An 18,652-nucleotide genomic window follows, 5' to 3' on the forward strand; every position below is an offset into this window, starting at 1 on the left:
TCAAGTGCCCAAAAAGTCTATCCAGACTTTGATTGGAGTTATGTTACATGGGTTAACTTAGGAGGCTTTTGTCTCTTTACTCAAAAAAGTTTCATATCAGGAACTCCCATATTTTGTGTCCTTTTACCAAGTTTTATACTTTTAAAAAATATGTAAATCTATTTCTTTAAGTTCATCTTAGGTAGGCTATGGTTATTGTTGCTGTTGTGAATAGTATTTTCCTGATTACATTTTTTTTTTTTTTTTTAGATTTTTTTGATGTGGACCATTTTTAAAGTCTTTATTGAATTTGTTACAATATTGCTTCTGCTTTATGTTTTGGTTTTTTGGCTGCGAGGCATGTGAGATCTTAGCTCCCCTACCAGGGATCAAACCCACACCCCTTGCATTGGAAGGTGAAGTCTTAACCACTGGACCTCCAGGGAAGTCCCTTCCCGATTACTTTTTTTTTTTTAACATCTTTATTGGCGTATAATTGCTTTACAATGTTGTGTTAGTTTCTGCTGTATAACAAAGTGAATCAGCTGTATGTATACATATATCCCCGTATCTCCTCCCTCTTGAGTCTCCCTTCCACCGTCCCTATCCCACCACTCTAGGTGGACACAAAGCACCGAGCTGATCTCCCTGTGCTGTGTGGCTGCTTCCCACTAGCTACCTGATTACACTTTAAATTACAGTTGGTTCTTCCAGAAATCTGAGGAGAGAGTTGTTGTTGTTGTTTTTTAAAGATTTAATTTTATTTAGTTTTGGCTGTGTTGGGTCTTCGTTGCTGCGCACGGGCTTTCTCTAGTTGTGATGAGCGGGGGCTACTCCTTGTTGCAGTGCATGGGCTTCTCCTTGTGGTGGCTTCTCTTGTTGCGGAGCACGGGCTCTAGGTGTGTGGGCTTCAGTAGTTGTAGCACATGGGCTCAGTAGTTGTGGCTCTTGGGCTCTAGAGCACCGGCTCAGTAGTTGTGGCTCGTGGGCTTATTTGCTCCATGGCATGTAGGATCTTCCCAGACCAGGGATCGAACCCGTGTCCCCTGCATTGGCAGGCAGGTTCTTAACCATTGAGCCACCAGGGAAGTCCCTGAGGGGAGAGTTTTAAGAAGCGAGTGGTCACTCCTCGGCTTGTCACGAGTCAGGTGTGGCTGAAGCCACGCTGTGGAGCAGTGCCTGGATTCTGGCACCTGCCATCTACTGTCACATGCCTGTAATGTCTGAAACCCTCTTGATGCGCCTGGCTTACCCGTGTTGTCTTTACCACTCCCAACTTGAATTTCTTGAGCTTGTGCTCTATTCATGTGCTACTCCTGTTCTTCTAGCTTCTTATTTTTTTGTTCTTTAGACTCTATTTTTCTGCATTTTTCTTCTGCCTCTTAGATTTTTTTTTTTTTTTTGCCTCTTAGATTTTGAGCTTCTTGAGGGCAGAGATAGGTCTCATCCCTCCTGATGGTGCCCAGGGTGGCAAGCATGTTGCTTTGTACATGCTAGAGACTCGGCAAATGTCTTATTTGATTTTCTCTAGAAAAGAATGAAACTGTAATATATTTTAAAATAATATTTTTGTATAACTGGCTTTAAAAACGTTTGGTGTTATTTCTAGAGTATGTTCCCAGCATAGGATTCTTGTGTCAGAGGTATAGCTGTTTTATGGTGTAGACAACATATTTCCTAATTGCTACACTCACTGAAGCTTTCTAGATCACTTTGTGAATGCATCTGCTTCTTGTTGCCCTATGGGTTTTTCTTTGTTTTGTTTTGTTTCTTTGGTCTTTTGTCTTAATAGCTATAAGAATTTACCTTGTCGTTTTCATCTGTTGAAGCTAGACATGTTAAGTGCTCTCTCTGTGCCCAGTTCTGGACTAGGGCCTGAGGTGAGTAGACAGGTGAAAAAGCATGGCTCCCACACATGAGGGACTTATGGTGTAACTGGGCAGGTTCCGAGCAGCCTAAGGTATGAGGGTGGTATGGGCCCTCACAACGCCCCTTTTTTCCCCAGGGCTGGGGTCTGCTGGGTCCCCGGAATGAGCTGTTTGATGCAGCCAAATACCGCGTGCTAGCCGATCGCTTTGGCTCTCCGGCTGACAGCTGGTGGCGCCCAGAACCCACCATGCCACCTACTTCCTGGCGGCAGCTGAATCCTGAGAGCATCCGGCCAGGGGGACCTGGGGGCCTATCCCGGTCCTTGGGCCGGGAGGAAGAGGAGGATGAGGAGGAAGAGCTAGAAGAGGGGACCATTGATGTCACTGAATTTCTGTCTATGGCCCAGCAGGACTCCCACACCCCACTCAGGGATTCGAGGTACAGCCAGGGGCAGGGAATGCAGGGGAAGCTGGCTGCACCTTGACATGGGGTGGGGCGTGTTCCCAGGGGACTCCTCTGAGATGGGAGGGCCCCTGCCCCACATCTCGGTCCGTGTCTCTGTTATTCATTGGTATACCTACCTGTTCTTGGGGAAAGCCATTTGTGGCCATGTACGGTATGGCTGGGCTTTTGCGAAACAGCAGCACGGACCCTCTCTCCAGCTCACACTTGGGTCCTTCAGAGGCCCAGTAACTACTCTGCCTGCCCACTGCCCCTACCCTCCTATCTGTTTGGGGGAACTGAGGGAGCGTCAGGTGTACTTTGTGTCTGTGAGAGGATCACAGGCCAAGTGGAAATGCCCCAGCCTCCTGCAACTATGCAGTATCCTCGCCCCTGGGTCTCAGAGCAGGTGAAATTGGCCCAGGAAGAGAGTGCTTTTTCACCTAAACTTTCGGTCCTCCCAGGGGGGGTTCCTTTGAAATGACAGATGACGACAGTGCTATTAGGGCTCTGACCCAGTTTCCGCTTCCCAAGAACCTTCTGGCCAAGGTGATTCAGATAGCGACATCGTCCTCCACAGCCAAGGTGAGCTGGGTCTCCTATAAGTGTGTGTGACTGGGGAGCTGGCTTGGTCAAGTCTGGTTTTCCTCCAGACCAGGTGGGAGGGAGACTACAGGTGTACGGGAGGGCCGAAGATGCCCGTTCTCCAAGCCCAGCCTGGGCCAGCTGGGGGAACTCCAGGTCCTTGGAGGGTTGAAGCAGCAGGGACAGATTGGAAGTCAGAACACTGGAGCACAGGGAGGGGGCTGGGGACTGTAGGAGTGGAAGACCTATATCTGTTCAAGGGTTGCGGGCAGGAAAGGAGGGTTTGGGGAGGGGGTGGCTGACTTGCTGAGTTTTCATCTTTGTTGTCAGGCTGAGGGGCTTTGGTTAAGCAGAGCTTCTCTCCAGGTGCAAGGCCTTTTTGATCCCCCAGGCTGTGCTTGGTTTTTAGCTTGTGTTGACAGCTTCAACCTGCAGCTACCATCATACCTGTTTGCTTTGAAAGTGCTGAGAGGACAGTGGGTTAGGAGGGCAGGTAGTGGCATTGCCCAGATGCCATTTCCTGCTGTGAAATCATGGTACCACAGGAGAAGCAAGGCCAGGATCTGGGAGCTGCAGCCCCACAGGGCTAGCTTCTGCCTGTCCAGTGGCACTTCTTTTGTGGCTGATGCTTGGTACCTGCTCAGATGGGGGTTAAATCCATCTCTGTGTCCCTTGATATTCTGCGAACTCCTGGATGTTTTCATTCCCTACCTTTTTGTAACCATCTCTCTTGCCCTTTGTGTAGAACCTCATGCAGTTCCATACTGTGGGCACCAAGACCAAGCTGTCCACCCTCACCCTACTCTGGCCCTGTCCCATGACCTTTGTCGCCAAAGGGCGTCGCAAAGCAGAGGCAGAGAATAAGGCGGCAGCCCTGGCTTGTAAGAAACTGAAGGTGAGTGCAGGGTCCCTTGTATGATGCATGAGATGTCTTGGAGCTCCCTGCTACCCTTGGCAAATGGTCCACTTTTCCAGGAAATGAAATCTACCACTGCCAGGCTTTTGGCCTGGGCACATAAGTATCTGGTGTCCCAGCCTTGCTTGTCAGGCTGTTGGGTGCTGTTTCCAGGGCTTCTCCACAGTCCCTGTGGAGGTGCTTTGCCCGTGAGCTCAGCCGTTTCAGCACTGTTGGCTGGAACCTGGGTGAAGCCAGGAGGAGACATGCTCGTCATTCTGAATGGTATGGAGCTGGAGAAATGATGTCTTTGTTGAGGGACAGACTTGGTATCTAGAAAGATCTTGATAATTTGGGCTTTGTGGCCAAAACAGACCATGCGACGTTCATCTAGGATGAATATTGAAGGGATCAACATCCAGGTGAAGGCAGTAGGGCTTACAGCTAGCAATCATTTTGAAGCGGCTTTGGAGGTCAGCTGATAGCCCAGTTGTGGGAGTTACCTGAACCTATGGGGGTCTGGTTTGCAGAATAAGAGGAAGGAGGCCCTGTTTTACTCTGAATGGTCGGATATACCTTTTGTGTACATTTGGCTCTGGGAACTGAATTTTAGATAGAGCTGATAGTGAGGGGTACCAAGATCCTGGAGAACAGAAGAGGGATGGGCTCAGGTAAGTGGTGAGAGGGAATGGATGTGTCATTACCTGTGGCTCAAGAGGACAGAACTAGGGCTAACTGGGAGAACTTCGAGGAAGTCTGAATTTTAATTTGATAGACAAAAACAGTGATGAACTTGAGAACTCTTGTTTTAGGAGGGTATTTCCACTGTCCTGGGAGTATTTAATTCAAATTTGTGAAAACTAACGTTGGAATAAGATTGCATCTGTCGCCATTGTTCAGTCTGCTAATGTCCACATTTGTCCCCCAAAATATCACTTTTCGTTGACTGATTTTATTAAGCAACCATTACAGATTGAAACTGAAAAATAAATGCATTGACAAAAAACAAAAACAAACAGACAAAAAAGTGATGAGAAGAAGACCCTCAGCATGTTAGAGGCCTGTCTCAGGAAGGAGCAAGCTTCTAGGTGGCAGCAGTGTTCTGAGAGCAGCTGACTGCCCACGGTCAGAGAGGCTGTAGGTAAATTCTCACAGTCCTGGGAAAGGACAGAGGCCTCCCCTGCAGCAAGGTGGCCCTGTTGGCACCTCTTCTTTTCTGGCACGAGGAGGCTGGGGAAGGGGATTGGTCCCTGTGCAGGTAGACTTCTTAAAGGAGGGAGTGTTTGCTCTGGGTTTTGGAGGGTGTGCGGAAATCCGGACATGACAGACTAGGGGAAAATGACTGGTTTTCCACATTTGCCCTATGTGTTGGAATGCTTTGTCTTATTTGTGGTGGGGTGGCTTTGGGCATATAGGGAAATAAAACAGAGAGTTTCCCTTCCAGTGGTTTATTTTATCAAGTTGCGTAAGTACGTATTTCCGGGAACTTCCATGTACGTTTGTACGGTGGACTGGGTGTCATGCAGAGACAGGTGGAGGTGTGGCAGCTGGACGTGAAATGTGGCAGGGGTGGGCGGGCAGCGAAGGCACAGGAGTCTGCGACTGGGTTCCGGGGTGGCTCAGGGCCTGGCCCGCCTGTCTCAGGTGGGGATTCACGGAGATGAGCCTGGGCTGCTGTGGGCACTCTGGCTGCTCGGGTAGAGGATTCTCTGTGGCGCCCGTCTGGGCGGGTGGGGGCTGTTAACACTCAGACACGCCAGGTCTGGTTTTGCTTGAATCATTTTTAACATTTGTTTTTTTTTGGTGGAGACCTAACATTTTCCTGGTTCCTAATTTCTCCCTCCTGCACCATATTGGCCCAAACCCAAAAATGTCTTAGGAAAGAGGTTGCTCTGCACAACTTCTCTAAAGCTCCTGAGCAGGTCTGGGCCAGTTATGGGGAAACAGGCATAGACCAGCCTTCCGTGTTCCCTCTGCAGAGCCTGGGCCTGGTGGACCGGAACAATGAGCCACTCACCCACGCCATGTATAACCTGGCCTCCTTGCGCGAGCTGGGTGAGACCCAGCGCCGGCCGTGTACCATCCAGGTGCCTGAACCCATCCTCCGCAAGATAGAGACCTTCCTGAACCACGTAAGAGAATCCCCACATTCCTCTTCACCTGCCCGCCTTCATCTACCCAGACCAAAAGCTTTCACCTGCAGCAGGTGGTAGTGACTCCCTGCTTTCCCCACTGGGGATGGAGCCTGGGCACACCTTTGCCCTGAGCAGTCCTGTCTTGCCCACGAGGGTCCCAGGGCAGTTGAGGACTGAGTCCTGCCTGGCGGGTGGGCCATAGCCTCTGGCCAAGGTGAATTGTGTGGAGGGGCTGGCTGGCTGTGGGTAAATGAGAAGAAGCTATTTCTCTTTACCATTTTGTTTGCCTCTCCCGTCCTCCAGTACCCCATGGACAGTTCATGGATCTCCCCGGAGCTCCGGCTGCAGAGTGATGACATCTTGCCCTTGGGCAAGGACTCGGGGCCGCTGGGTGACCCTATCACAGGCAAGCCCTACGTGCCCCTGTCAGAAACAGAGGAGCTGCGTCTGAGCCAGAGCCTGCTGGAGCTGTGGCGGCGGCGAGGGCCGGTCTGGCAGGAGGCCCCCCAGCTCCCTGTGGACCCTCATCGGGACACCATCCTCAGTGCCATCGAGCAGCACCCGGTGGTGGTCATCGCCGGGGACACGGGCTGTGGGAAGACCACGCGCATCCCCCAGCTGCTGCTGGAGCGCTACGTGACCGAGGGCCGAGGTGCTCGCTGCAACGTGATCATCACTCAGCCGCGCCGCATCTCGGCTGTGTCCGTGGCACAGCGGGTCAGCCACGAACTGGGCCCCTCCCTGCGCCGGAACGTGGGCTTCCAGGTGCGGTTGGAAAGCAAGCCTCCGGCCCGAGGCGGGGCTCTGCTCTTCTGTACAGTGGGCATCCTGCTACGGAAGCTGCAGAGCAACCCCAGCCTGGAGGGCGTGAGCCATGTCATCGTGGACGAGGTGCACGAGCGGGACGTGAACACGGACTTCCTGCTGATTCTGCTCAAGGGCCTGCAGCGGCTCAACCCGGCCCTGCGGCTGGTGCTCATGAGTGCCACAGGTGATAACGAGCGCTTCTCCCGCTACTTTGGTGGCTGCCCTGTCATCAAGGTGCCCGGCTTCATGTACCCTGTCAAGGAGCACTACCTGGAGGATATCCTGGCCAAGCTGGGCAAGCACCAGTACCCACACCGGCATCGGCACCACGAGGTGAGGGGATACGCCCGCCCCGTCCTGTCCACGGCTCCTGGCCTTTTCTCCATGGATGCCCCTCCTCCTTCCCAAGCCTTGGTTTCCTTTGCTAGAAATGGGAATGATCAGGCCTTCTTGACAAGGGTGTGGTGAGGGTTGGAGGTGATGTGTCACGTGCCTTGACCTCACCGAGTCGCGGTGGCCGTGTCCTGTGCACGACCGCTGGCCCCGGGGCTGTGACTGGCCTCTCTTCCCCCACCCCAGTCTGAGGATGAATGCGCTCTCGATTTGGACCTCGTGACTGATCTGGTTCTGCACATTGATGCCCGCGGGGAACCAGGTGGGTGCTTTCTTCTCTGCCCCGTGCCCACCCTGCTCTCCATCTGCTGGGAGCCACTAGCTCATGCCTGCAGGGCCCTTTACAGGTGGGATCCTCTGCTTCTTGCCTGGGTGGCAGGAGATCAAAGGAGTGCAGCAACGCCTCCAGGAGGCCCTGGGCATGCATGAGAGCAAGTACCTCATCCTGCCAGGTGAGAGCATGTGTGCAAGGATGGTGGCCCCTAACACCAGGCTTGCCCTCTGTCCTGGGGAGTGACTCACCTGGGGCTCAGGGCCTTGGGTTTCTTAATAGGCTGCACTACTTTTTTGCTGGCTTTGTGACCTCTACTGGGCATATTACTGATCTGGACTTTAGTTTCATCAAAATAGGGTCAAAATCCCTGCCTGCCCTTATATGTGGAGGTTTTGGCTGGAGCAGTGCCCGTGACCAGTGTGTTCTTGCTGCCCGCCAGTGCACTCCAACATCCCCATGATGGACCAGAAGGCCATATTCCAGCAGCCTCCTGTTGGCGTGCGCAAGATTGTCTTGGCCACCAACATTGCTGAGACCTCCATCACAATCAATGACATTGTGCACGTGGTGGACAGCGGTCTGCACAAGGAGGAACGCTACGACCTGAAGACCAAGGTGGCACCCATCTCCTGGCCCTGCCCCAGCCCAGATCTACCCTGGGCCTGTGTGTCTGGAGAAGGCCACACCTGTGGGATCTCCTTGTCCCTGCTGTGGGGGGCAGTTGAGGAGCTGAGTGAGGTGAAGGCCAGGCGCAGGGGAGCATGGAGGAAGGCGTGTGGTCTGTGTGGCTGCTCACCTGCCCCCTCCCCCAGGTGTCCTGCCTGGAGACCGTGTGGGTGTCACGAGCCAACGTGATCCAGCGCCGGGGCCGGGCGGGCCGCTGCCAGTCGGGCTTTGCCTACCACCTGTTCCCGCGGAGCCGGCTGGAGAAGATGGCCCCTTTCCAGGTGCCGGAGATCCTGCGCACGCCCCTTGAGAACCTGGTGCTGCAAGCCAAGATCCACATGCCAGAGAAGACGGTGCGGCAGAGGTGGGCGGGGTGGGCCCTGGGAACGTGCAGGTGGGGTGCGGGCTAACAGGCTCTGCCTCGTTCGTGCTGTAGGCAGTGGAGTTCCTCTCCAAGGCCGTGGACAGTCCAAACATCAAGGCGGTGGACGAGGCCGTGATCTTGCTCCAGGAGATCGGTGAGTGGTGGAAGGCTGGGCCGGGCTGTGGAATGGCTGTCAGGGGCGGGACTGACGGCTGAGCTTGCAGGGGTGCTGGACCAGCGGGAGTACCTGACCACTCTGGGGCAGCGCCTGGCCCACATCTCCACTGACCCACGGCTGGCCAAGGCCATAGTGTTGGCTGCCATCTTCCGTTGCCTGCACCCGCTGCTAGTGGTCGTTTCCTGCCTCACCCGGGACCCCTTCAGCAGCAGCCTGCAGAACCGGGCGGAGGTGGACAAGGTCAGACCCAATGCCTTTGCGTGGCCCTCTGTTCTCCCTTCCGGCCCTCCGCTCCCTTCGGTCCCGAGGTGGCTTCCTCTGGTCCCTGCCCTGTGACCCTGGCACCCTCCTCCCCTCCCAGGTGAAGGCACTGTTGAGCCACGACAGTGGCAGTGACCACCTGGCGTTCGTGCGGGCTGTGTCTGGCTGGGAGGAGGTGCTGCGCTGGCAGGACCGCAGCTCTCGTGAGAACTACCTGGAGGAAAACCTGCTCTATGCGCCCAGCCTGCGCTTCATCCACGGTCAGCGGGTCCCGAGCTGCCCTGAGCCCCTCCACCCTTCCCACTCACACTGGGCCGGTGCAGTGAGCTGTGAACCAGGGGCCCTAGGTTCACCCTGACTTTGCCTCCCTAGGACTCATCAAGCAGTTCTCAGAGAACATTTATGAGGCTTTCCTGGTGGGGAAGCCCTCGGACTGCACCCTGGCCTCTGCCCAGTGCAACGAGTACAGTGAGGAGGAGGAGCTGGTGAAGGGTGTGCTGATGGCGGGTCTCTACCCCAACCTCATCCAGGTGCTGCCCTGGGGAGGGGGCTCCAGGCCATGACCTCTCCTTCCATCCCAGCTCCTTGCTCAGCCCACCCACCTTCTTCATCCTTGCAGGTGAGGCAGGGCAAGGTGACCCGGCAGGGCAAGTTCAAGCCCAACAGTGTCACGTACAGGACCAAATCTGGCAACATCTTGCTGCACAAATCGACCATTAACAGGTGGGGGACTGTCAGGCTGGGGCGGGGCAGCTCGGCTGGTTCAGCAAGGGGCCTCACCCAGCTCTTTGTTCCCTAGGGAGGCCACACGGCTACGGAGCCGATGGCTGACGTATTTCATGGCTGTTAAGTCCAACGGCAGCGTCTTTGTCCGGGACTCCTCCCAGGTGCACCCACTAGCTGTGCTGCTACTGACCGACGGGGATGTCCATATCCGTGGTGGGTACCTGCACACCTCCCGCCCCACCGCTTCTCCGGCTGCTCTGCCTCCTCAGGGGTCCGGCCTCACTCACCCGGGCTCCCCGCGTCTCTCCCTTCCTCTAGATGATGGGCGCCGGGCCACCATCTCCCTTAGTGACAGCGACCTGCTGCGGCTGGAGGGCGACTCACGCACCGTGCGGCTGCTGCGGGAGCTGCGCCGGGCCCTGGGCCGCATGGTGGAGCGGAGCCTGCGCAGCGAGTTGGCTGCACTGCCGCCCTGCGTGCAGGAGGAGCACGGGCTGCTGCTTGCGCTGCTGGCGGAGCTGCTGCGCGGGCCCTGTGGCAGCTTTGACGTGCGCAAGACAGCTGACGACTAAGCCCCGTCTCCGCTGGGGCCGTGTACAGAGTGCAAATGTTTATTTAAAATAAAGTTCTATTTATCCCTTGTGAGCATCGCTATCCGCTGGGGCTCCCCAAACCAAGAGGAAGAGTGAAGGCTCAGAAGGGAGGGCCCCAAAGTCTTAGGAGAGCAAGGGGCTTAGAATCCAGCCCTCAGGAGCTTGAACCACTCGTGGGTTCTTGGCTTGTGCTGCTTGGCCCAGTCTAGTCGTCTTTGTCACAGCCGCGGTGGGAGGCAGTGTCCTTGCGCGTTGCGGCAGGGCCCGCAGCCTGGATCCTCTCTGGCTGGCTGTCACTTGCTAACCCAGGCAAATGGGGGAGGGAGAAGTTCCACAAGCAGCCTTAACCTTTGGTCACAGCCACAGATTCACAGACGAGGGGCTGAGGTCAAGACTGCACGCTGCACCCCAGTCCCTCAATGCGAGGGGACAAGCTGGGGGCTGTGGGGGCCTCGGATGCTGAAGACGTAGACAACCAGGACGTATACAGAAAACAGGGCCTGCGTGGTGGGACATACGAGCTTTATTTGTTCTGGAAATCATAACAACAATCACAGATCAACATGGTTAACGGCTGAGCCATAAGCAAATGGGGAAGTACAGAAACGTTCCAGCCCCAACAGCTGCAGAATAGAACACAGCACACAGGGCCTCTGGTCCCACCTGTCAGGGCAGCCTTCTCAGCTTCTCTGGCTTGTGGGACCCTTCAAGGGAGCTGTGACCAAACCACCTTTCAGAACACTGACCACTCCAGCGCCCCCTAGAGTGCTCTCCACCGGGGTCACCTCTCCCACCCCTACCTTTGGCCAACGGAGTAAAAGGACCGAGAGCTTGTTGTCTACCCCAGCATCAACACAGGTGCAGGTACCTTTAGGCCCAGCACTGTCACCCCACTGCATCTGGCACCCCACCTCCCACTGCGTTCTCCCAGTTTCATCTCACCCTTTCTTGCAGACAAAACACGGATGCCCTGATGTCCCTGGCGCCGTTGAAGCACTGTGTGGACAGTCTGGCCCTGGGAGTGCTTTTTCCACAAGACCCCTGCAATTTCTTGGTATGTGCTTGGGGAGCTGGGGAGATGGTGTCGAACCTCCCTGGAGAAAATGCTACCTCAGGAAGGGAGAGCACCTGCCCAGCCCAGACACCCTCCCTCTACATGGACTTCAAATCTGATCCTAGGTCAACAGCTCCCACCTTCTCAGCGCCAAGGGATGCCAGAGGAGGAGGTGGGGAGTGTGAGGGGCCAAGTCTGCACTGCAGAAAATGCTCTTCCAGAGGAGAAGCCTTGGAGACTCCCAGGCCATTTCACTACAAACTGTTACGTTTTAATCCTTTATTAGAAACCATGCAAACTTTAATACAAAAAGTACAAGTGCAATAAGAATCTTCGTGTCAATACAATTCCCGGGACTTATCATTGCAGCCATCCCAAGACCAGGCCTAACCAGGACACACCCCTTAGGCTGGCCTCTCCTCTCCTCTCTCCCCTCTCCAGTCAGGCCATAAGGGAGCCTGGATGGCCCATCTCATGTACTTATTTTTAAATTTCCAGACTTGATTCCCCACTATCCACATGAGTTCTGAACACATCAGGCTCCCTGGCAACTGAGCGCTCGAGTGTCCTAGGTTGGAGGCTAGGAGGAATTTGACCTCCATAGCCCTTTCCAGCCCGACCTTGTCTCCCACCAGATCCCAGGGAATGAGACAGACATAGATGCCAAAACCAGCCTCTTGGTTAGAAAAGAAAAGCAGCATACACACAAAATGCCAGAACCACCAGTCCACACTCTGACCAGCCCCTAGCGGTCCCTGCCTGCCCTCTAGCCCACAGCCCCACACTGCACCTGCCCTGCCCACACCACCTCCGGGGCCGGGGCCCCAAGCTGCCCAAGGCAGGCCAGCCTCCAATGCCTCACCTCCCAGCTGGAGGCTTCAGGATCTCCCTTCCCTGTTTCCTTTAACACCTACCAACGACTTTCATTCAGACATGGCTTCAACCTGCAAAACTACTCCACCGGTTTTCAGGTTATTAAAAAGAAGTGTGACAGCAGCTAGGTAGGTATGGGAAGCAGCGGGGACAGGCAGCATTGCCCCTGACTAACTTGGGGGAGGGCAGCAAGAGATGCCTGGCGCCACCTGTGAGGTGGGCACCACTGTGGGGTCAAAGGAAGAGGCAGTGGCTGAGCAGGCTTCAGGGTACGCAGTCAGCACCCAGCCGTCACGGGGACATCCACTTCCACTCTTCCCTCCAGATAGACCAGCGAGGAGGGAGGGTATGTCAGCTTCTCTTGGGTTTGGTCCAAAAAAACCAAACAAAGAGGAGGTTGGACTCCGGTTCCCCCCACCCAGATCCCAGGAGGTCCTGAACTAGCCTCCCCTACCCCACTTTCCACCCAACCTTCTCTGCGGAGCAGCGGCACAATGGTGAGGACGGGGGAGCCAAGCAGGAAGCCGGGTCTGGGGCCGGGAGTGGAGGAAGCACGGGGGCGGGGCTGCAGCCACCCTGGGCAAAAAAAGCTGGGGCCGCCAGGGAAGTGGAGGGGGGCGGGAGACAATGTCGGCCCCGTGGTCGGTGCGGGCCCTGGCGTTTGCCCGGAACGTCAGCCTGTAGGTCTCAATCTGCAGTGACACAGGAGGAGGGAAGGGAGAGGGTGACGGGGGAGACAAGAAGGGGAACACGGGGGACGGAAGACGAGACCAGAATGTCATCATTAGATGCCTGGAAAATAAAAGGTTGCTTCGTTAAAATTCAGGCCACACTCCGGTCAGAAAACAAAGGAGTTTCAATCTGCAGCCAGTGGCAGGGCCTCTGGCTGGCCCTTAGGCCGAGCCCAGCCACTTACTTGTCTCCTGGATCTGGCTGTCCAAGGTCTGGGCCTCCCTTTGGTCACCACCCCCTGCCAGGGTGGTGTGGCCACTGAGGCCACTGGCTGAAGTGGGGGCGCCAGCTTCAGGCGCTGCCTCAGGGATGGCCGGCTCCTCCCCAGCTGGGGGGCCCGGACACGGAGGGGCCTCGCTGCCACCGCCCTCAGTCTACAAATGAAACAGTGGGGGAGACAGTGCAGGGTCAGTCGGGGAGGGCGTGGGATGGTGATGGTGGTGGGTTTCACACACGGTCCCCACCCCCGCTGCTGCTGCTCCCCATTGGCAAAAGCAGTGCAGCCTGGCTAGTGACATGCTCTGAGAGCCTCCTCTGGGAGATGAAAGGCTTCGTGAAGCCTCTGACATGAGAAGTGAAAGGTGCCTGGCTTCTCAACAAGGCTGATGCCAGATCAAAACACTTATGACAGCAGATTGTTAGCAAAAAAGCTAAGGAATCATCTCAAATTGTGGGTCTGGAGCCACTAAGGCTAGGGAGCTCCGGGAGCTTGAACCAGTTCCTGAGGGGTGCAGGCCGCCACCTCAGACCTAAGGGATCCCAGGGCACTCCCTGCACATGCAAGTGTTCGGAGAGGCTTTCTCGGCCATTCCTGGGGCAGCGCTGCCCGTGTATCCATCATTCATGCACCCCTGACACAGGCCTCCTCTGTGCTGGGCATCTTTCTGGGGCCTGGGGACACAGGAGGGAAGAAGGTGTCCAAGGAGGTGTGAGGGAGACTGGGGGGGCCTGGCGAGGAAGGCCTTGTGGCGGCCGTGGACACCCAGTGTGAGTCCAGAGCACAAGAGGGAGGGCTGGTGGGAGGCACTGGCGAGCTGGCACACCTGTGCTGGGAACACCCAAAGGCGACAACAGGAGAAATCAGAGCAGTGAAAGAAATGGGCCTCTGTGTTAGAAAAATAGTTCCAGAAGTGATAAGAAAGGGAGGTGATGTGAGTAAAGAAAAGACTTGCGGTCAGAAAGGTCCAGGTATGAGCCCTGGTCTGCGTGCACCCGTCGTGTGGCCAGGGACAAGTGACTATACCCAAGTTAGTGCCCCGTGGGTGCTGACCAGAGAACAGCCCCTCACAAGGTGTGGAGCATGTCCTGAGAGGCTGTGACAGAGGGAGCTAGTCCGGGCTTGAACGGAGCACTGAGGGGGGTGGGACAAAGTGTGGGCTGGGATGGAGCCGCGCTGCGCGGTCAGATGCAGGGGAAGGCCCGGAGCACTGCTCACGTCCCCTCTCCCTCGCCCACCCCTCCCTGAGCAGCTGCAGCCACCCTTAGGCTTGGAAGCCGGCAAGGCACTGCCCCCATGGCCCTGCTACCCGATGACACGGAACAAAGGACAGACAGCATCTTGGCAGACAAAAGATCTCACGGTACTGTGGAAGGAGCGCGGAGGGAAGAGAGGGAGGAAAGGGAGGAGAGGCCCAACCAGGATGGGAAGCCTGCCGCCCAAGTGCTCTCCAGAGCCTGGCCCGTGCAGGCCTCCAGAGGGGGTGGATGCCAGGCCTGCCGTCACGGGCAGCTAAAAATGTGCCATTCCGCTCCCAGGCCCGGAACAGAGCCTGACACGGAGCAGGTACCGAACACTCCCGTCTCAGGAGGTGCTGCGAGAACCGTACCACACAGACCCTGGCCTTGTGGGGACCTGCACTCCAGCCCTGTCCCTCTGAACATGGCTGAGATGGGCTCAAAAAGGCAGGCCATGGCTCTCAGAAGAACGTTCCATCTCCAGCTGGACAGGTGAGAGGTGACTGGGCTGGGGCCTCTTCACCTCTCCTGCCCCGCTCAGGACTGATGACAGACGATGGAAACAGCAATGGTGTGGGTGAAACATGACCCCTGAAGAGACTGAGGGGCGGTGACAGGTGCCCATCTGCTAGGACCCAGACTCCAGTCGCACAACCCCACCCCCCAGCTGTGTCCCCGCCAGGACCCACTCACTACCTTCACGGCACCTCCTGCGGGCAGGTGGCCCACGTTATCAAGGGATCCCACCTTCGCCTGGGCCTTCTCCTTGAAGTTCAGCTTCTGACTTTCGATCTTGACATCTCCTCCACCTGGAACCAAACAGAAATGGGTCACTGTGGGTGGCAGAGAAATACCCCTACAGGCAAAGCCAGGAGGCTGGCCAAGGACTGGGATGTGCCCAGTATAGAAATGGGGAAAAAGTGACCTGCTCTGAGGACAAAGGAAGAGGCACAGTGAACACATGCTTTCAGCCTCATAAACACCCTGTTGGTCAGGGTCAAGATCCTGGAATCCTGGTTTTCCAGCTGCCACCACTGATACTGGAGGAGAGGAGTGACTTGCTCAAAGTCACCAGCGAACCAGTGAGTCACAGGATGGAGTATGGTCTAGGTAAGCAGTTTAACTGAATCTCACTATCATGAAAAGAAGGGAAGGCAAGAGGCGGGAGCAGAGGGGAGGCAGTCTGTACACAGGCAACATTCACAGCTCAGCCAGAGTGAGGCCACGGGATCAAGGGCCAGAGCACTGTCACTGGCCACCCGGCCCCTCAGCTTGGCTTTCCCTTGAGCCCTTCTTCATTCTCCCATCTCCTCCTGGCTCATATCACCAACCTCAACACCTAGCTGCCTGCCAAATTCTCCAGGTATCCTACCCACTGGATTTCTGGCCCCTTGCAAAAACTGGACCTCAAGTCACTCAGTGTCACTAGGGAAGGAGGTATCTCACAAGACTGGATTTTCCAGATAGAAGGAAAAATGAAGGTTAGTTAAGGGCCAAAGTGTTTTGATCCTTTTACACAGAACACCTTCTAAAATGGATGACAGTTTTTGCTGAGAGGGAAGGGAGTTTTCTTTGCCTTCCCCTTAACTGACCCGTGGCGTGGCGACTGATCTGAGACACCAGACCTGTCAGCCAGTGTGCCTGCCACTATAGATACGGCACTACCCCAAATCTGCTGCCGACCCAGGGTCCAGGACACACGAGGCTCTCAGGGTACAGCCGAGCCAAGAACGCAGGCCCTGCTCAGACAACATTGCCAGTGGCTCAGAGGCCTCCGCGGGGGCGCCAGGCCACCTGTGCTGCTGACAGGAGAGTCTGCATTGCTGTAGTGGCAAGATCCACATGGGCAGGCCGAGGCGGCATTATTGAATGGCTCCCTATCTCCTGCTGGAGCTGCTGGTGGATGCTTCACTGCTCGGGAATACCCTTTGCTCCTGAGTCTGACAGGCAAGGCCCGACCACCACTCTCCAGAGCTCCTTCAGCACCAGCTCCTGAACGCTTGCCTGGGAGGCTGAGAAGGGTTCTTAGCCCCTAGCGTACCTTTCCCCTAGGCCTAGGTCAACAGTGCCATGCACACAGCAGGTCCTCAAGACGCTGCTGGTGCAAATGGCAAACCTTCCACACTGTTCCTCCTCCAACTAAAAGGTTAGTGCCCAGAATCCCCCCTCCCTGACAGGGACTGAGGACTACGTTGTTTCTACTGCTGTGCCCTGGGTGTGTGGCTCCAGGAATCTTCATGGAAGGACAGAGACATAGGGGTGAAACCTGGGACAAGGGAGGCACCACTCACCAGGCTTGTGCTTAATGTTAGCCTTGGACCCACACTTGGAGGAGACCTTAGAGATGTCCACCTTCTTGTTCTGAATCTGAACCTGAGGAGAAAAACAGACAAAAAAATGACTGCCTCAGTGAGAGAGGGTGTACTGCCAGGTCCAAACCCATGCTCTCTTTATAGTCTCCAAACCTGAGGTCAGAGGCCACCTTCTCCAAAGGCTTCCCTGGCTCTAACCTCACTCCATCTCTTCTTCATACCATCTCTTGAAGGGACCTCAGCACCAGCTCTACACTAATCGCTTCAGGTGCTCAATCATCACCTATAGCGTACCTACTACCATCAAAACAGCAGCCTCTACTCTGGCTCATCTTTCCAACAAGGCTGCAGTTCTCCCTAAACAGGAGCTTGGGGAAATGCACTTTTCCCAGCCACAGATCTGGCAGCTGCTAAAGCAAGCCACCACGTGTCCTCGGCAACGGTGACAGGCTCATCCTGCGCCATCCCTGAGATGACCTGTGAGGAGTCAACAGAGGTCACTCGCCACGGCTGGGCTCTCGCCAGGGTGTGGAGTCCACACATCTGTTGACAGTGTGCCACAGCTGAACCTAGTCCTCAAAAAAATAATAGTTGAAAAGGGGAAGTTTTGCTTTATAGATGTATTCCAGCCAATAACGCAGAAGGGACAGGATAATTAGAGTCTCACCACAGTGCACCTTCACTGAACTCATGGTTTTGGGCATCAGCAGCCGCCAGCGTCACGAGGAGTGAGACGACGAGAAGAGTGAGACATTATGTTTCCTGACAGAAACACCACCACTGCCTGTGAACGTCTTGCAAAAATGTGGGGGAAAATATCAAGTCTGAATCAATCTAAAGAAAACTGTGGGTGCCCATCATCGGATGAATGGATAAAGATGTGGCACATATATACAATGGAATATTACTGAGCCATAAAAAAGAATGAAATTGAGTTATGTGTAGTGAGGTGGATGGACCTAGAGTCTGTCATACAGAGTGAAGTAAGTCAGAAAGAAAGAGAAATACCGTATGCTAACACATATATATGGAATTTAAGAAAAAAATGTCATGAAGAACCTAGGGGTAAGACAGGAATAAAGACACAGACTTACTAGAGAACGGACTCGAGGATATGGGGAGGGGGAAGGGTGAGCTGTGACAAAGCGAGAGAGAGGCATGGACATATATACACTACCAATCGTAAAATAGATAGCTAGTGGGAAGCAGCCGCATAGCACAGGGAGATCAGCTCGGTGCTTTGTGACCGCCTGGAGGGGTGGGATAGGGAGGGTAGGAGGGAGGGAGATGCAAGAGGGAAGAGATATGGGAACATATGTATATGTATAACTGATTCACTTTGTTATAAAGCAGAAACTAACACACCATTGAATAGCAATTATACCCCAATGAAGATGTTAAAAAAAAACAATAAATAAATAAAAAGAAAACTGTGGGACTAATGAATATGTTCAGTGAAACCATGGGGACATCCTCAGCAGAATCCAAATTCTAGGACAAACCACTCAGTTTACTCTTAAAAAATATTACCGTGAAAAAAGAAAAAATGAACAGGGAACTTGTAGAGTAAGAGAAACCTAAGATTATAAGATGCAAATCAACCAATCACAACTTATGGACCTTAGTTGTTTCCTGATTAAGCAAACCTGTTTAACATGCTATGGGATTTTATATACATATGTATATTAGAGTTCTTATCTTTTAAAGATACATATTGGAATATTTGCAGATAAAAGATATAACTGAAACTGGCTTCGAAATAACTGGGGTGGGGCATATATAGATAAGACTGGCCACAAAGATTAATAAATGAAGCTGGGTAAAAAAGTACATCCAATTCACGTTACCATTTTCTCTACTTTTGTATATGTTTGAAAATTTCAATAATTAAAAGTTTTAGGGACTTCCCTGGTAGCACAGTGGTTAAGAATCCGCCTGTCAATGCAGGGGACACGGGTTTGAGCCCTGGGCCAGAAGATCCCACATGCCATGGAGCAACTAAGCCCGTTGCGCCACAACTACTGAGCCTGCGCTCTAGAGCCCACAAGCCACAACTACTA

General features: G+C 54.5%; 2 protein-coding genes across 14 annotated transcripts in view; one reads left to right on the forward strand and one right to left on the reverse strand.

The window, feature by feature from the left end:
* Positions 1-11,909, forward strand: part of DHX30 (DExH-box helicase 30) — a 32,612-nt gene extending 20,703 nt beyond the window's left edge. For 3 of the 4 annotated variants that reach the window (XM_024751361.1, XM_024751363.1, XM_024751362.1), the window contains 16 exons: positions 1,985-2,286; positions 2,754-2,874; positions 3,620-3,769; positions 5,749-5,901; positions 6,208-7,044; positions 7,291-7,366; positions 7,452-7,556; positions 7,818-7,993; positions 8,191-8,397; positions 8,481-8,562; positions 8,633-8,826; positions 8,948-9,107; positions 9,220-9,377; positions 9,467-9,570; positions 9,647-9,786; positions 9,892-11,909. In XM_024751361.1, coding sequence (XP_024607129.1) covers positions 1,985-2,286; positions 2,754-2,874; positions 3,620-3,769; positions 5,749-5,901; positions 6,208-7,044; positions 7,291-7,366; positions 7,452-7,556; positions 7,818-7,993; positions 8,191-8,397; positions 8,481-8,562; positions 8,633-8,826; positions 8,948-9,107; positions 9,220-9,377; positions 9,467-9,570; positions 9,647-9,786; positions 9,892-10,145 — 3,219 coding nt within the window. In that variant the 3' untranslated portion in view covers positions 10,146-11,909. The remainder of the gene's footprint in view (positions 1-1,984; positions 2,287-2,753; positions 2,875-3,619; positions 3,770-5,748; positions 5,902-6,207; positions 7,045-7,290; positions 7,367-7,451; positions 7,557-7,817; positions 7,994-8,190; positions 8,398-8,480; positions 8,563-8,632; positions 8,827-8,947; positions 9,108-9,219; positions 9,378-9,466; positions 9,571-9,646; positions 9,787-9,891) is intronic. The other variant, XM_024751360.1, reaches the window with a different exon arrangement.
* Positions 11,910-12,681: 772 nt separating this feature from the next.
* The window catches only part of MAP4 (microtubule associated protein 4), a 138,831-nt gene continuing 132,860 nt past the window's right edge, over positions 12,682-18,652 (reverse strand). For 8 of the 10 annotated variants that reach the window (XM_024751372.1, XM_024751365.1, XM_024751371.1 and 5 more), the window contains 3 exons: positions 16,572-16,653; positions 14,977-15,089; positions 12,987-13,199 (listed from right to left, as the gene is read on the reverse strand). In XM_024751372.1, the coding sequence (XP_024607140.1) occupies positions 12,987-13,199; positions 14,977-15,089; positions 16,572-16,653 (408 nt within the window). Of the gene's footprint in view, positions 12,886-12,986; positions 13,200-14,976; positions 15,090-16,571; positions 16,654-18,652 lie in introns of those variants that run through there. The other 2 variants (XM_024751368.1, XM_024751367.1) reach the window with 2 other exon arrangements.

This window comes from Neophocaena asiaeorientalis, unplaced genomic scaffold (genome assembly GCF_003031525.2).
Source record: "Neophocaena asiaeorientalis asiaeorientalis breed wild unplaced genomic scaffold, Neophocaena_asiaeorientalis_V1.1 scaffold221, whole genome shotgun sequence".
In the NCBI taxonomy this organism is placed as follows: Eukaryota; Metazoa; Chordata; class Mammalia; order Artiodactyla; family Phocoenidae; genus Neophocaena; species Neophocaena asiaeorientalis.